This window comes from Trichosurus vulpecula, chromosome 7, assembly GCF_011100635.1.
Source record: "Trichosurus vulpecula isolate mTriVul1 chromosome 7, mTriVul1.pri, whole genome shotgun sequence".
In the NCBI taxonomy this organism is placed as follows: Eukaryota; Metazoa; Chordata; class Mammalia; order Diprotodontia; family Phalangeridae; genus Trichosurus; species Trichosurus vulpecula.
The window spans coordinates 221,789,917-221,802,308 of NC_050579.1; the positions used below are offsets into that span (position 1 = coordinate 221,789,917).

At 36.0% G+C, this 12,392-nt stretch overlaps 1 protein-coding gene across 7 annotated transcripts in view; it reads right to left on the reverse strand.

Annotated features, from left to right (window-relative positions):
• ZNF451 (zinc finger protein 451) overlaps positions 1-12,392 on the reverse strand; it is a 106,102-nt gene that overhangs the window by 45,226 nt on the left and 48,484 nt on the right. For all 7 annotated transcript variants that reach the window (XR_005010871.1, XM_036766854.1, XM_036766850.1 and 4 more), the window contains exon 4: positions 294-419. Coding sequence is in view for 6 of the 7 variants with exons in the window: in XM_036766854.1 (XP_036622749.1) it covers positions 294-419 (126 nt within the window). In the remaining variant the exon portion in view is untranslated. The remainder of the gene's footprint in view (positions 1-293; positions 420-12,392) is intronic.

Consider the following 12,392-nt stretch of genomic DNA (forward strand, 5'->3'; position numbering starts at 1 on the left):
AATTTCTTCTACAATGACTAATCTCATGAATCTCTAACCCTAACTCTTAACACAAATAAAATCCAAGGCCAATTCACCTTTATTTTCTTTCTCTTTCTATAAATATAAAAATGCTCAAATATTCACAAGCTAATAACCTAGAAGTAAAAGGCTAATGAAAAACATAAACTGATGATCCAGCTATGCTTGAATTCAGTTAGATTTTTTTTTCTGTCCTAAGTTTCTCCCTTACAACATAAAACTCAAAAAGATTCTAGATTTTAGTTAAAGAACATATGAAATAATCACATTACCCTGAAAGCTTTATTCTTCTCTTCTTTCTGCTGTTTGTCTACCTCCACATGGCGAGCTAGACGAGCCAGAGTTAAAGCAACTCTGTCCTTCTCCTGGTCAACATAGTCTTTCCTTTTCACTTTTTCCTGTAATATAAAGGGCAATGATTCATTTAGATTTTTTTTTAAGTGCAGCTATAGTTAAAGAGCTTAATTTACTTTTAGCAGTAGCAATAACAAATTTCTCATTGGCTCCTACATGCGTGGCAGTATATTAAAATCTATGATAACTTTTAGAGAACAATCATTAATAGTAAAAATTTGAAGTTATCTACCTGTATCATCTTTAGTTCTCTGAAGGGGAATATTAACAAGCTAGCAAGTAAAAAAGTTATCTTTAGCTACTTCAAGGTTCTAGAAATAGGGAAGTTTTAAGCTGCTTTTTGCCACAGGGTGACCTGGCAATATCATCAAACAGAATTCCGTAGGAGAGTCTTCTTGTATAAAGGTCCCCTCACCTGTAGCTTCTCAACTGTTGCCAGGAAGTGAAATGAAGTTAGATATAGAACATAAATCTCAGAAATTCTTTATAAAAAAGCCTTTTTCAAACTGACAAAAGTTCACTCAGAAAGTCAGTTTTGAATGACAAAGTTATTTAACTTACAGTCCTTCAAGTGACAAATTGCACACTTCCAATACTACAGATCAAAGATCAAACTGTATAGTAAGGCAAGGAAGAGGTACAATCTATATAAAAGCTAAGCATTACTATGCTTTCCTATGGTCTTTAATATAAGTTCTTAGAATAATTTTATCTAAAAGGACTCTTACACAAAAAAAGACTGGACATGAAAGTCTGGTTCTTGTTAATGTACTTGCCAAACAAATAAAGCTGTCCAGGTTAGAAATTCTTGTAGTCAACTACAATCAGAAATTGGAAGGGTATTGTTATATGAGGGTTATAGGTTGCTCTTATTGGGGTTTTAATTTGAAAACAAAGAAAAAAAGTAGAAGTATGCTTATAACTTTGTCATCTATGAGGCAAATTAAAGCCTAAAACTGCTATTGATGATTTTGAAAGATCAAAAAGAACTAAGTATCATAATACTGGGTCAGTTAATCTCTTATCATTAGCTAGACTTTCTGTTTTCAAATCTTTTAGGAAGCAACAGACCAGGCAGGAGCAGATGGGGCTGAACAGGCTTCAGGGCCCTGAATCACTGAGCTGTGGCAGTTTCCAGACTTCTTAACCCACAAATGTCAAAGACAACAGCAGTTTTCCCACTGACCTGCTCTGTTGTCTTTGACATTTGTGGGTTAAGAAGTCTGGAAACTCTGCTTGGATCTGGGTTGCGGTCCTGATTGGCAGTTCTTGGGAGAGGAGGAGCACTGGTATGGAAGAGCTTCCAGTGACTGTGGAGAGAGAGTCCTCCTGGTAGTTATATGGCAGAGAAAGGAGTGCCTACACTCACAGACCAGAGCACAGGCCAGGAGGGGAGTACCAGTATCATACCACCTCAGAATAGAAGTAGCTCTGAAAACAGCAACACATAACCCCAGAAACATGGGACAAAGCACTCTCCACTCTGAAAGCAGTCATATCCTGACAAAAAGTTCAAAAGTCAAGTAACTGGCTGGGAAAATGAGCAAGCAGCATAAAAGGACCCAGACTCAGACTACAGAATCTTTTTTTGCTGACAAAGAAGCCAGAAGAAGTTAACAAAGTCCAAGATCCTACATCAAAAGCCTCCAAGAAAAATATGAAATTGGTCTCAGGCCATGGAAGGGCTCAAAAAGGATTTGGAAAATCAAGTAAGAGAAGTAGAGGAAACACTGGGAAGAGAAATGAGAGTGATGAGAGAAAACCATGAAGAACAAGTCAATGACTTGCTAAAGGAGACCCGAAAAATACTAAAGAAAATAATACCTTAAAAAATAGACTAACCCAAATGGTAAAAGAACTCCAAAAAACCAATGAGGAGAAGAATGCCTCAAAAGGCAGAATTACCCAAATGGAAAAGGAGGTCCAAAAGACCACAAATATCACCTTAAAAAATAGTCTGGAGCAAGAGGAAGCTAGTGACTTTATGAGAAATCAAGAAATTATAAAACAGAACCAAAACAAAGAAAAAATGGAAGACAATGTGAAATATCTCACTGGAAAAACCACTGACCTAGAGAATAGATCCAGGAGAGATAATTTTAAAATTACTGGACTCCCTGAAAGCCATGATCAAAAAAAGAGCCTAGATATCATCTTTCAAGAAATTATCAAGGAAAACTGCCCTGATATTCTAGAACCAGAAGGTAAAATAGAAATTGAAAGAATCCACTGACTGCCTTCTGAAAAAGATTCCATAAAGAAAACTCCTAGGAATATTGTAGCCAAATTCCAGAGTTCCCAGGTCAAGGAGAAAATATTGCAAGCAGCCAGAAACAATTCAAGTATTGTGGAAACACGATCAGGATAACACAGATTCTAGCAGCTTCTACATTAAGGCATCAAAAGGCTTAGAATATGATATTCTACAGGTCAAAGGAGCTAGGATTAAAACCAAGAATCACCTACCCAGCAAAACTGAGTATAATACTCCAGGGCAAAATATGGACTTTTCAATAGAATAGAGGATTTTCAAGCCTTCTCGATGAAAAGACCAGAGCTGAATGGAAAATATGACTTTCAAAAAAGAAGGTGCTTCAGGCTAACTATTTCTTCTTTTCCCATCTGGCTGAATTCTTCTGGACTTCTCCATCATGTCCTTCAGTGGGGGAAATACACCCCCTTTCAGCTCTCTTTTGTGTGTTGTTTTCTCCCATTGGACTGTAAGCTCCTTTAGGGCAGGCACTCTTTTTTGTCCGTCCCCCCCCTTCTGTATACCCAGTGCTTAGCACAATGCCTGGCACTTAATACTTATTAACATGAAAAAAAAAAAAGAAAATTTGACTTTCAAATACAAGAATCAAGAGAAGCATGAAAAGGTAAACAAGAAAGAGAAATCATAAGGGACTTACTAAAGCTGAACTGTTTTGTCTACATGCCTACATGGAAAGATGATGTGTGTAATTCATGAGATCTTTCTAAGTATTAGGGTAGTTGAAGGGAATATACACATATATAGACAGAGGGCACAAGGTGAGTTGAATATGAAGGGATGATATCTAAAAAAACATAAAATTAAGGGGTGAGAGAGGAATATATTCGGAGAAGGAGAAAGGGAGAGATAGAATGGGGCAAATCATCTTACATAAAAGTGGCAAGAAAAAGCAGTTATAATGGAAGGGAAGAGGGGGCAGGTGAAAGGGAAGGAGTGAATCTTGCTCTCATCAGATCTGACTTAAGGAGGGAATAACATACACACTCAATTGGGTATCTTACCCTACAGGAAAGTAGGGGGGAAGGGGATAAAAGTGTGTATGTGGCGGGGGAAGGATGATAGAAGGGAGGGCAGATTGGGGGAGGAGGTAATCAAAAGCAAACACTTTTGACAAGGGACAGGGTTAAGGGAGAAAAGTGAATAAAGGGGGACAGGACAGAATGGAGGGAAATATAGTTAGTCTTTCACAACATGACTATTATGAAAGTGTTTTGCATAATGATACATGTATGGCCTATGCTGAATTGCTTGCCTTCTCAAGGAGGGTGGGTGGGGAGGGAAGAAAGGAGAGAATTTGGAACTCAAAGATATAAAAACAAATGCTCAAAAAAAAGTTGTTTTTACATGCAACTGGGAAATAAACATACAGGCAATGGGGTATAGAAATCTGTCTTGCCCTACAAAAAAGTACCGGGAAAGGGGATGGGGGGTGGGGGGAGTAGAGTGACAGAATGGAGGGCAGACTGGGGAAAGGGACAATCAGAATATATGCCATCTTGGGGTTGGGGGGAGGGTAGAAATGGGGAGAAAATTTGTAACTCAAAATCTTGTGGAAATCAATGTTGAAAACTACAAATACTAAATAACAAAAAATAAATTAAAAAAAGACCAACCTTTTACTTGTATCACACTTAAACCTTTTACACCTCCTTCCCCTTCCCAGCTGGCAGATGACCTACCTAGCCGTCTACTTTCATGGCCATTCACAAAGAGTTTCTCCTTCACCTTCATTCCAAATTTGTGTTACCATCTTTAAAAAGAAATTTCATAATGAATGGCTTGTCAATTTTATTTTTGAAAGCCAACCTGGGATTTTGGCTATTCTTTCCATTTTTTTTCTATTTCATAGTCTAATAATTTCTTAGATTTTATGTGTAATGTATTTTATTTTAAATATTTTGTTGTTAAGGATTTCTTAAGAGGCAGATAGGTGGCTTAAGTGGAGGAAGTTTTGGCCTGGAGTCAAGAAGAACTGAGTTCAAATCCTGTCACAGACACTTTCTAGCTCTGTGACCCTGGGAAAATTATTTAATCTATCTGCCTCAGTAGCTTCAATTATAAATTGGTATAATAATAGAGCCTGTCTTTCAGGGTGGTTGTGGGGATTAAACAAGATAATATTTGTAAAGTATTTAGCATATAGTAGGTAATAAAAATAATTAAAGGAAAAATCACTCAAAAATTTTAAAAATTAAGACTATGAAGATTACTAACAGCGACAGCTAATAAATTTGGAAACCTGAAAAACAGTTTAACATGAATAAAAATTTAAAAAGCCAAAATTAAACAACAGGAAAAAACCAACTTTGCGGGAGGGCAAAATCAGGCAGACCATTAGGTATCTGTCCAATTTTTAAAAAAAGTTAAATCAGACAAATTCTTAAATTGCTTTTTCCAAACCTTTTAAGAACAAACAATCCCTATGCCACGTGGACGGAAGCAGCAGAAGTCAGGCAAAGAAGAGGATTCACATCATCATATAAATGTCTCAACTAAATTGAAGAGATATTAAGTCTCAGGGTGCTAAAGACACTAGAGAGCCTATAGTTCCCAAGACTCAAGAGAACAGAAACTGAGTGCTATTCCATATGTGGAATGAATTATAAGTATGCCTTATCCCCTTGCCATTTTAGAATTTGTCAAATCCCGGGAGTGTGGGGTAAGAGTAAAGAATTAACGATGACACTGAATTTGCAAGACTGAGTGACCAAAATGATAGAGCTGTCTTCAGCAGTAAAAGGGAAGTCTGGAAGAGAGAAGGGAGTTCTACTTTAGATAATAGACCTCAAGACACCTCTAAGGTTGTTTCCATTTTCTCTTTTGTCTTAGTGTATGGAGAAAAGGTAGCACTTCTTACTTGTGTTCTTGACCCATCCCTTCTGGTCCAGGAAATCACACCGAATCACCAAATTTCAGAATCTGAAAGGACTTCATTAGTCATTAGTTCAATTGTACCTGAAAAAGAATGCCCACTATAACCTACCCAAAAAGTGGCCATTCGGCATTTGCTTGAAAACCTGCAATAAGGAGCAAATTATCACTTCCTGAGGCAATATATTCCACTTCTAGATAGCTGAAATTATATAAGAAGGCTTCCCTTACATCAAATCTAACACTTGCTTACTTTCAACTTCCATGCGCTGCTCTTCTTTTGGCCCTCTGGAGCTAAGAACAGGTTAAATCCCTCTTTTCACAGAACAGTCCTTGAAATAGTGGAAGACAGCTACCATACTTCCCTCCCTCTTTCACTCCCTCCCACCCACCAAATCTTCTCTACAAGCTATATATCTCTAGTTCTTTCATCAAGCTTCATAAGACACAAACTGGGGATACTTTAGAACCCCCTTGGTTACTCTCCTCTTGATAGTTTGCCTACTGGCCATATTCATTTTGACTAACTTTCCAGTACAAAGTCCATCCTACTTGAAAAAGAAAATTAAAGCAAAATAAGAACTAGAGAACTCTGCCTTCCCTCTGTCACCTGTTGTCACTATCCTATCCTATCTACCTTAAAAAGCAGTCCTTTGATTCTCTATGTTCTCCTAACACAGACTAAAAAAAAAACAACTATCTCCTTTTTAATTTTTGGCTTTAACAGCCAAACTCATTCTGAGTTTTAGCACTTTCGAAACAATCTTTACAAAAGGTTATCTGTCCTTGCTTCCATTTTTTAAATGTCTTTTAGAAAACTTAAGTTGGCTGGTGAGTTCCCCATTTACTCAATATAGATCCCTTTAGAAAATTCATGAATTACCCTTTTTCCTACTCATGAGAATTGTCTTTGTCTTCAAAATTTCAGTTTTTGGAATTTCTCATTCTCCCTGAATTGACTTCCCTTGTAAAATTTTAGGCCATTGGATCCTAACTACCATTACTTCTGAGCCCTGTAAAATCTGTTCTCAATATTTAGGGTTCATGTCACCAGATGAAATGTTGTTCCCTTCTCTAAGGTATTCACCACTTCCAGTACCATAAAAACATCTCCGTTGGTGAAAATCAAATCATATTCCCTGCTCCCTCTGACCCTCAATTTGTCTTTTACTTGTTCCTTCCCAGTCATCTAAAAAATATGCCCAAGTCTCTCCCCATACTGAAAAAACCTTCAATCGGCTCTGCCAGGCCACTGTCCTGTATCCCTTTTCCTTTTTATGGACAAATTCCTAGAAATAGTACTCTGTATTCATGACCTTATTTCTTCACCCCTCTCTCATTTCTCGACTCCTTGTAAAGTAGTTTCTGACCCCACTACTGAACTGAAAATTTTCTCCCCAGGTATCAATCATTTCAACTGTAAAATGATTACTTTTCTTTAATCCTCATTCTAAATAACCGCTCTGAAGCTTCTGACACTGCAGATTTTTTCCTCCCTTGGATTCCCTGATACTGTTTCCCATTCCCATCTCGGGCCTCATTCTTTTAACTGTCTGGATGCTGGATCATCATCCATCTGTCCCACCCACTAAGGATCAGTGTCACCCTAAAGCTCTGTCTTGGGTTCTCTTCTATCTTTGGGTGTCTAAGTAAATGATGTAAAATTCTACATACCTATTATAAAGTTTTATTGATTCTACCTCTATAACCTCAAGTCTTTCCTCATCTCTCTATTCACAAAGATATTACCATCATTCAGCCATTTATCATATCTTGCCTTAATTGTTTCAACAAATGGTACTTCCACTTAGAATCTTTCACCTCTCTAATCCACCCTTCACAAAGCTGACAGGCGTTCTAAGACACCAGTCTGACCATATCATTCTCCCGCTCAAAAACTTTGAAGATAAAATATAGACTCTTCAGCCAGACACTTAAAGCCACTTAAAGTAGGCTCCCACCTACTTTTCAACATATTTCATGTTATTCAACTCATGCATTATATGATCAAAGCAAACTAACCTACTAGCAATTCTTTGGACTTAACATTCTAATTCCTGGCTCCATGGCTCTGTGTAGGTCCTCATAATGAGAATGCCTTCACTTCTGCCCATTTAAATGTGGATTTTTTCTTTGAGGTTCTGTTAAAGTACTATACGTGTCCTTCATAAAGCCTTTCCTAAACCCTCTCCTCACCCAGTTATTATAATGCATTCCATTCTCAAATTATTCTTTATTTACTTATTTGTGTATAAGTCAGATTCTTCAAAGGTCTCTGTATCACCAGCAACAAGAACAGTGCCTTGCATATAGTCATAGCTTTTTAATAAAATTCTATTGAATTTTTTTAACACATGTAGAAAAAAGAAAATAGGCCACTCAGTTCTCTTTACGAAACAATTAGGCTATCTGTTCTAAAACATGATAATAAAAACAAAAATTGTAAGACTACCTCACTAATCAACAGGAACACAAAAATATTAAACAAAGAACTGATTAACTGAATAGAACAAAATGAAAAAATTCATCCTAACTCAGTAGGATATGAGGAACGCAGAGATGCTTAAATATAAGGAAAGAAATTTTAAAATTACAAAAGTAGTATGATGATATTGGTAATTCGGCCAACAGCTTTGCTGAAATACAAGATCCATTCATGATGCTATTGAAAAGTCAGTCAGCTAACAAGCATTTACTATATGTAAATGTGCCAAGCAGTGGAAATAAAAATGTAAGCAGAAAGACAGTCCCTGTGTCTCCAAGAAGCTTTAGATTCCAATGAAGAAAGACAATGTATAAAATGAAGCTGAAAAGCAGGGGGAAAAAAAGTCCAGAGTTCAGCCTGGAGAAAAATGAGAACCTGAAGAAGTCTAGAAAGATATTCTATAGAAACACAACAGAGTCAAGCTAAACCATTCTGGAGAGCAATCTGGAACTATGCCCAAAGGGCTTTAAAAATGTGCATACCCTTTGATCCAGCAATACCACCAATAGGTCTGTATCCCAAAAAGATCATAAAAAAGGGAAAAGAAGCCACATGTACAAAAATAGTTATAGCAGCTCTTTTTGTGATGGCAAAGAATTGGAAATTGAGGGGATGTCCATCAACTGGGGAATGGTGAACAAGTTGTGGTATATGAATGTAATGGAATGCTATTGTTCCATAAGAAATGATGAGCAGGTGGATTTCAGAAAAACCTGGAAAGACTTACATGAACTGATGCTGAGTGAACTGAGCAGAACCAGGAGATCATTGTACACAGTGAGAGAAATATTTTGCGATGACTAACTTTGACAGACTTAGCTCTTCTAAACAATGCAATGATCTAAGACAATTCCAAAAGATTCATGCTGGAAAATCCAGAGAAAGAACTATGGAGTCTAATGCAGATCGAAGCATATTATTTTCTTTTTCTTTCTTGTGGTTTGTCCCTTTTGTTCTGATTCTTCTTTTCACAACATTACTAATGTGGAAATATATTTAATATGATTGTATGTGTATAGCCTTTATCAAATTGCATGCCATCTTGGTGAATTTAGAATTCAAAATCTTATAAAAGTGAATATTGAAAACTATAAATTAATTAATTTTTTAAAAACAGGAACATAACTTTCTTGAGGGCAGGAACTGCAGTAATAGTAGTAGTAGTAGTAGTAGTAGTAGTAGTAGTAGTAGTAGTAGTTGTAGCAGTAATTAAAAAGTGGCATAGCAAGGCAGCTGGTAAAGGTAACCTTTAGCATCTGTAAGCCTCCACCTTTCTACTAAAGAAGAAAAGCATGTTTCCACCGTTTTCTCAAGGGACAATATTGGTATTTCTTTTCACTTACATAATTTACATTTACATTTACATAAATTACATTTAATTTACATTATTAGGTTCTGCTTTCTTGCTATTTTTCAGAGCGTACAAGTCTCACATTTCTGATTTTCTCAATTTGTAGTTTTATATGATCTAATAAAATTCCATTATATTTACGCTGCATGATGTAAATTATGTAAATTCCCTAATGAATGGGTACCCACTTTTTTTCCAGATTTTTTGCTACCATAAAGTGTTATAAATATTTTAATATACATAGTACATTTTCTTCTTTGAACTCCTTGGGGTACATACATGTCCCATAATGGGGATAGCTGGGTCAAAAAATATGAAGTTCAGTAATTTTAAAAAAAGTTCCAAGACAGACTTGCTTTCCAATTTTAAAAAAACAACTATGACATGGCCAGGCTTGGTCCAACCACAGGCAACCTGGGGTGACATCATCCCATACAAGTCTTATTGAGTAGTTTCTTGCTCCTCCAGACATTCATCTATTCTGAGGCACAGGTCAAAATATGAAATCAAGGAGCAGGATTTAGTTTAGAAGCATGTTATGTGGAGAAAGAATTTTTCAGGCTGAGCATATAATTTTTACGTGAAATTCTGCTATGGCCAAAAAGATGGCACAATTATCTTGGCTATATGAAATGTAACTTCAGAGACACTGCTCAGGGGTATGAATTGTTGTTTGTTCACATATGGTAGGGCTAGAAGTAAGGGTGAAGTATAGCTCAACTTGTTATACAGTGAAGAAGACTGTCTCAAAGTGATAAACTATGGTCTATGATGTAAAAATGTGCTCAGGAAGGCTGTAGAAGCTAAAAAATCTCTCATATAAAATGTAATTGACTTCTAAAGCCTTGGGATATTTGACATAGGGGACATAGTGGGCCATTTTTTTCCCTGAGTGCATACTATTTTTTATTGCTTTTATAAGAAGAACCTTTGAGTCATCCTTCCATTCATCTGTGGCTTCTTTATGTCCTCCAGTTTCATTTACAGTAAGATTGTCAACATGGAAATGATTCGGTTCTTCTAACAGCATATTATCTTGCTGATCAATAAAAAAAGAATATTAAAATACCCAACAGAAAATATTTGTAGATGACCTAAAAACTAATTGGAATTGACAACATGTTGTACTGGATAAAATGCTGTGCTTGAATTTTGCCAAGGGCAATTTACAAGTTTTATGACCACTGGCAAGTCATTTAATCTCTCAGTGCCTCAGTTTCCTCAGCTGTAAAGTGGGTATAATAGCAAATATGGCACACAGCACCTCACAGGGACACTTCAACAGTTTACATGCCAATATGCATTACAGAGGATGAAATGGCAAGAGTTTTAAAAGAACTTGTGAAGATCCACAAAACAAGCCAACATACACCTTGATGCAGAGGGCTTCTTGTTGCTCCAGGGAGTAGAATCAAGGGCTGTAAAAAATAACACCAGGGAACAAGCTGATATAATTCAGGCACAAGAAAGATGGAGAATACTATGCTAGAAAATGTGAATCAGTATCAAGAAATTAAAGAAACCAAGGACATCCAAACTACTAAAAAGATCCATGCCTGTATACGATGAGTATGTTCATCAAGAAAAGAGTCAGTTATGAGAAGCACTAAATGTCTTCATAGAAAAATGAATTACAGAAATTCAGAGTTAAAAGGGAATTCAAGTCATCTATTCTAACCCCGAAGTAGGAAAGAATGCTCTATATCACATAACCAACAAACAGTTATCTAGCCTCTGTTTAAAGACCTTGTGAAGAAGAAAACACTATCTCCTGAAATTTGTTCCTCTTTTGGATTCCTTTAAGTATAAGAAAAACTTCCTTAACAGTAATACAAATTTTACCTCTTTGCATCTTCCACTCACTGTCTATCCTCCTGCTTTTGTTTTTTAAATCACTGGTCATTACAGATTCTAAATCTCATTCCTTGAACTTCAATGCTCCACAATGATTTTCATTCCTATAATTATTTTCATCTTTACATTAAAAAGAAACTTACTAGATTACTGTCATTTGGCCTTTCAGGTATTAGAATCTGAAAATTAGGGGCAGCTAGGTGGTGCAGTGAGTAGAGCACCAGTCCTGAAGTCAGGAGGACCTGAGTTCAAATCTGGCCTCAGACACTAGACACACTTACTAGCTGTGTGACCTCGGGCAAGTCACTTAACCCCAATTGCCCTGCCTTCCCCCCCTGCAAAAAAAGAAAAAAATCTGAAAATTAATTTCATTATATTAGTAAAATTCATAATATCACTTCAGGGATAATATAACACTTTCTGTTAATTATTTCTTTGTGGAATTTTAGAATTTAAAGCTAAGATACTTAGGCTTTTCAATTTGTACCAATAACTTCAGTGTGACTTGATAATTCTTGCAAACCCACTATTGGTTTTTATAATTCTATTGCCAACAACAGTAAAAAAAAAAATCGGACTACAAATAAATGCTAAATAAATATGCCATTCAGCAAAGAAGTCACTCATTTCACTGTCCAACAAATGTAGTTTTGATGTGAATGGTAGTTGATATTTTTGTTATTGTTAATGAGTAAGACAAGGTAAAACAATGAAGATACATGTTAAAGCTTTACTTGTTCATAAATGATGTAAGCAACTTCTTTGCTGAATGAGGCAATAGTTTCAAAAACTGGAAGACTTATTTCCACAATTTTTTGTGATACTCAAAATGTAATGGCAACTGACACTACATACTTTTAAGTTTAATGTGCATTATTATAACACTTTTTCCATTACTTTCTTAAGTCTAGACAATCAACAAAACAATAAATCAAGCCCTGGTTTGTAGCGTTTTAGCAATTTCCTTGGTGTAAATACTTCCACTACACATGATTTCAGCCTACCAACATTGCTGATGCCATTGAATGCGAAGCAAGAAAGAGACATACAGTAATAAAATCATTATATAGTATTTCCACTATATAGAAACAATAGGCATAAATAACCTTGATAGCATATTAATAGAAAAATTATTAAACAATGAGTTTAGGGTTATTTATGTTTGTTTTCCATATGACATGTTT